This window comes from Impatiens glandulifera, chromosome 1 (genome assembly GCF_907164915.1).
Source record: "Impatiens glandulifera chromosome 1, dImpGla2.1, whole genome shotgun sequence".
NCBI lineage: Eukaryota > Viridiplantae > Streptophyta > Magnoliopsida > Ericales > Balsaminaceae > Impatiens > Impatiens glandulifera.
In genome coordinates this window covers 32,106,638-32,110,550 of record NC_061862.1, presented here as the reverse complement: position 1 = coordinate 32,110,550, position 3,913 = coordinate 32,106,638, and the positions used below count along the sequence as shown (strand labels likewise).

Genomic DNA, 3,913 nt, shown 5'->3' with positions numbered 1-3,913 from the left:
ATTGATTATGTAATGCGTTTTTATCATTCACTTCACTATTTATATTAAATGAATTTGTGATTATTTTTTCAAATATGAAAATGAAATAAGAACGGTATTTTTTCAAAGATGAAAAATGATGTAAAGAAATTGTCCAAATATCTATCATTAATATTGTAGTGATTTAGGAAATTAAAGAAAAATTAACTGAGGATAAAAGTATGCTTTCTTCTGGCGTTATAGAGAAAACAAATTAAAGCTCGACATTTATGACATCATGGGCATGGATGAAACTCTTCTAGTAGTTCATTGACCTTCTAGTAGTTACATTGACGTCCATCTTTCCTACAAATAATTGTAACTCTCGCATTTCAACCTATTTATTTAAAAACTCAAAAATCAATAATGGGTTTATACCATCTTCTGTTAAAAACTCAAAAATCAACCCATCTTCTATTAAATCTTGTTTTTTATACCATTTGCCCCAGACTTAAGGCATTTGGTTTGGGAGATCCACGATAGGGCATCGCCTAAAAAACGATAACCGTATAAATATTTTTATTTAGGTTCATTTATTAAAAACATCATATAAATACAATTAAAACATTAAAATGTATTCATGAATAGTTATTATCATTGAATTTCTTTTGAATCAAGAAGTCTGGACCTGAATTATATAGATGACCGATACAACAAAATAGGACTTTTAACCCTATGAGTACCATCAAACCAAATTAAGGAAGAAGAAACATGATTTTGGTCCAACCATTGTCCTGTTATTGTCACAACAAATTTTTTTCTCTCCTTCTTACTAACAAAAGAAATTATACTGGGCTCCACATTGATATATATTGTATTATCTCCTGTACTAATTTGTGCGCGATAAGTTGAGTTACGATGTCCAACATTTGTCACAACTCTTGTAAATTGGATAGCGAAAGATGAGTTACTATGCACCGAGGCGGTCATTGCTGGATAATTGAGATCCTTCAAAGAAAGTCTTAACCCCTTTGGACACTTATGTTCTTTTCTAAATATCTTTCTCAACTTATCTCCTTCAATACCTAAATTACAAAACATTTGTATGTACTCATCTATGAATGTCTCATATACTAGTCCAGGATGTGCAGCCTTCACTGGATCAATGTGTCCTGCCCCATAACCGAGTTCGGCATCTACATTGTATTTTTTATTCATAGTCCAAGCTACAAACAAGTCAATCAATCAAAATATATATATGAGCATTCAGGAATAAATTGTATTAATCAGTACAAAAAATAGTTGAACGATTACTTATTTACCGGTAGTCATAAGAGATGATTTTATAGCCGAAGCAGACCAATCAGGATGCCTTGATTTTACATAAGCAGCTGCCCCGACAACATGAGGGCTAGACATTGAAGTTCCGGTTAAAATGCTGTACTTAACACCGTATTTCTTGAGAGGAATAAGGCTGTCTACAGGACATTCTGCCAAAATATTCGTTCCTGGTGCGGTTATATCAGGCTATCAAACATAACAAAAAAAAACCAATAAAATATAGGGTTGGATCTACAATAAAATAAAATAAAATAAAAGTTGAGTATGTATATACCTTGAAAATTTCTGGAAAAAATTTATTGGGACCCTTTTTGGAGAAAGAACCTACAATGGGAGCATAATCCTGAAAAGTCTCACTCTTTAGTATTCGTGCAGAAGGAAACGTTTCGGAATTTAGGTAATATTCGATATAACGAAAATCGGGTTCATATAAAGACGCAGTAGGGAGAGGTGAGGTTAAAGGCTCTTTCGCATATTTGTTTTTCCGAAGAATGACACCACTTGCATTAACTTCCCAAGCCCTCAAGACAATATCTGAAAACACCTCATCAGCATCACATACTATGATATTTCCCTTCACCAAGTTAGGATCTATGCAGCCATCAATGCATTGCCTGAAATTCAAATTTATGAGAGGAAGGCAAATTAAAGACATCACAAATCATGCATGCATTCATGCATGGCTGAACAATTCAAGAATTAAAAGGATGAATTATTTCATAGATAATTTTAAACATGAGAAGTGAAAGAATTTTACATTGCACTTGATACATTACAATGACTTCCTATTCCTTTTCCATAAATCAACTTCAAGTTGTGTTTTCCTGTTGCAAAAGAATTCACTGCGCTGCTCTATTCATGATCAACAATAACAAAAAAATATATGAGTCACATTCTTGTTCAAATTTGGTGCACAATTATGTAAAACTTTGAACAATAAAATTTGCATAAAATAATGTAGGATAGAAAAAAATAATTAATATTTATCTCTATAACTTTGTTTAATTATGGTTCTTCATTGGAAAATTTTATTTTTATGACCAAGAATAAAATAGTTTAGAAATGTACATATAATACTATAGAGATGTGAAATTCAATAAAATTTTAATCATTATCATTTTCTAGAACTATACACTTAACATTTTTCATACTACCTCTAATTCTTTCTTAATTAACTGATGTAAGAAAAAAGTAACTCTATGTTTTCATGGAAAATATATGACAAAATGTTGTGTTTCTAAACTATTTAAAATAGTTATAGTTATAAATTTAAATATTAGAGAATTATACTTACAATAATTGTTCGACCATTTCCAAGAACAAGTTTATTGACAAAGTTTCTATCTATACTACTAGCTGCCGCCGTGAACAGCCATGGTGCAATACTTATTACCGTCTTTAGCCCATAGGAATGTGTGTTCCCTGCACTCTGTACGGTTAAAACGTCTTTCTCCATAGCATGGAAGGAGCCAATAGCAATAGAACTTTTACTAATTTTTAAGGGTTCGGTGGATCCAAGTGAGGCACAAATAATATCAACACCATCAGCAATAGCATCATCAAAGGCAGCCAATATATCTTTGTCTTCACAAGACTCACCACCACACACTTTATACGTAGCTATCCTAGCTGATGGAACACCTCCTCTAGCAGTCCCATTTGCTATACCAAAAAAGTTTGCATTTTTAACTACCCTTCCAACTGCCGTTGAGGCTGTATGGGTTCCATGACCAAATATATCCAATGCACTGTCTTCAAGATAATATCTTGCTCCAATTACCTTCCTATGTCAGCAAAATTTAATAATACAAATAAGTGGTATGCGATATACTAACGAATTCAAAATCTGAAAGGTAAGAATAGTAAAAGTACTTATTGCACACGAAATTTTTTCCTCCATTACAAACACCTTTCCATTTCTTAGGAATAGGACCTAAATTATGATCTGAAAAACTTTCCAATTCAGGTAGTACACCTCCGTCCAAATGACCAATTATGATGTCACTTTCAACAATTGGATTTCGTGGAACTTTTAAGGAGAAACCCATATAATCCCATGATCTTGTAGTTTGAATTTGTAGTTGACAGCTTTCGAAAATGATGAGGTTTTCTCCCATGCCTAGATGTAAGATAAAAAGATAAATATGCAATCTAGATTGATTAAAATATATATATATAGATAAATATTGGCCTTTTTTATATTTTGATCACTAGTTTTGATTTTTAATATGTGAGGGATGAATGACCAGGGCTGATTGTGGATCAGCTTGAATTTGAGCTAAATGTATACCCAAAAATATATAAATAAATTATACGCCATTAATACTTCATACAATACTATATATCGAATTGACCAATTGAACTTGATATAAGGTTAGTTAATTAGTTTATGACATTAGACCCTCCATTTACATGTGTTTAGACCACTTCAAAATATTCACATTTTTATACAAGCATTACTATTTACCCCCAAAAATAACATATATCATATGTATGGGTTTTTGGATGAAAAATAAACATGTCAATTATTTGCAAGTTTTTTCCAAATTAATGGTTGAACTATGACTAAAATAAAATATTAGCAAAATTTCATAGGGAAACATAAGAGAATATA

The 3,913-nt window shown here is 31.6% G+C and overlaps 1 protein-coding gene across 1 annotated transcript; it reads right to left on the bottom strand.

Moving 5' to 3' along the window:
- Nucleotides 1-277: 277 nt before the first annotated feature.
- On the bottom strand, nt 278-3,416 carry LOC124923805 (subtilisin-like protease SBT4.6). The gene is made up of 8 exons (XM_047463785.1): nt 3,172-3,416; nt 2,594-3,083; nt 2,057-2,151; nt 1,574-1,913; nt 1,281-1,485; nt 1,093-1,184; nt 456-509; nt 278-355 (listed from the first exon to the last, which is right to left on the bottom strand). The coding sequence occupies exons 1-8, from the start codon at nt 3,414-3,416 to the stop codon at nt 278-280; spliced, it is 1,599 nt and encodes a 532-aa protein (XP_047319741.1).
- Nucleotides 3,417-3,913: the final 497 nt, after the last annotated feature.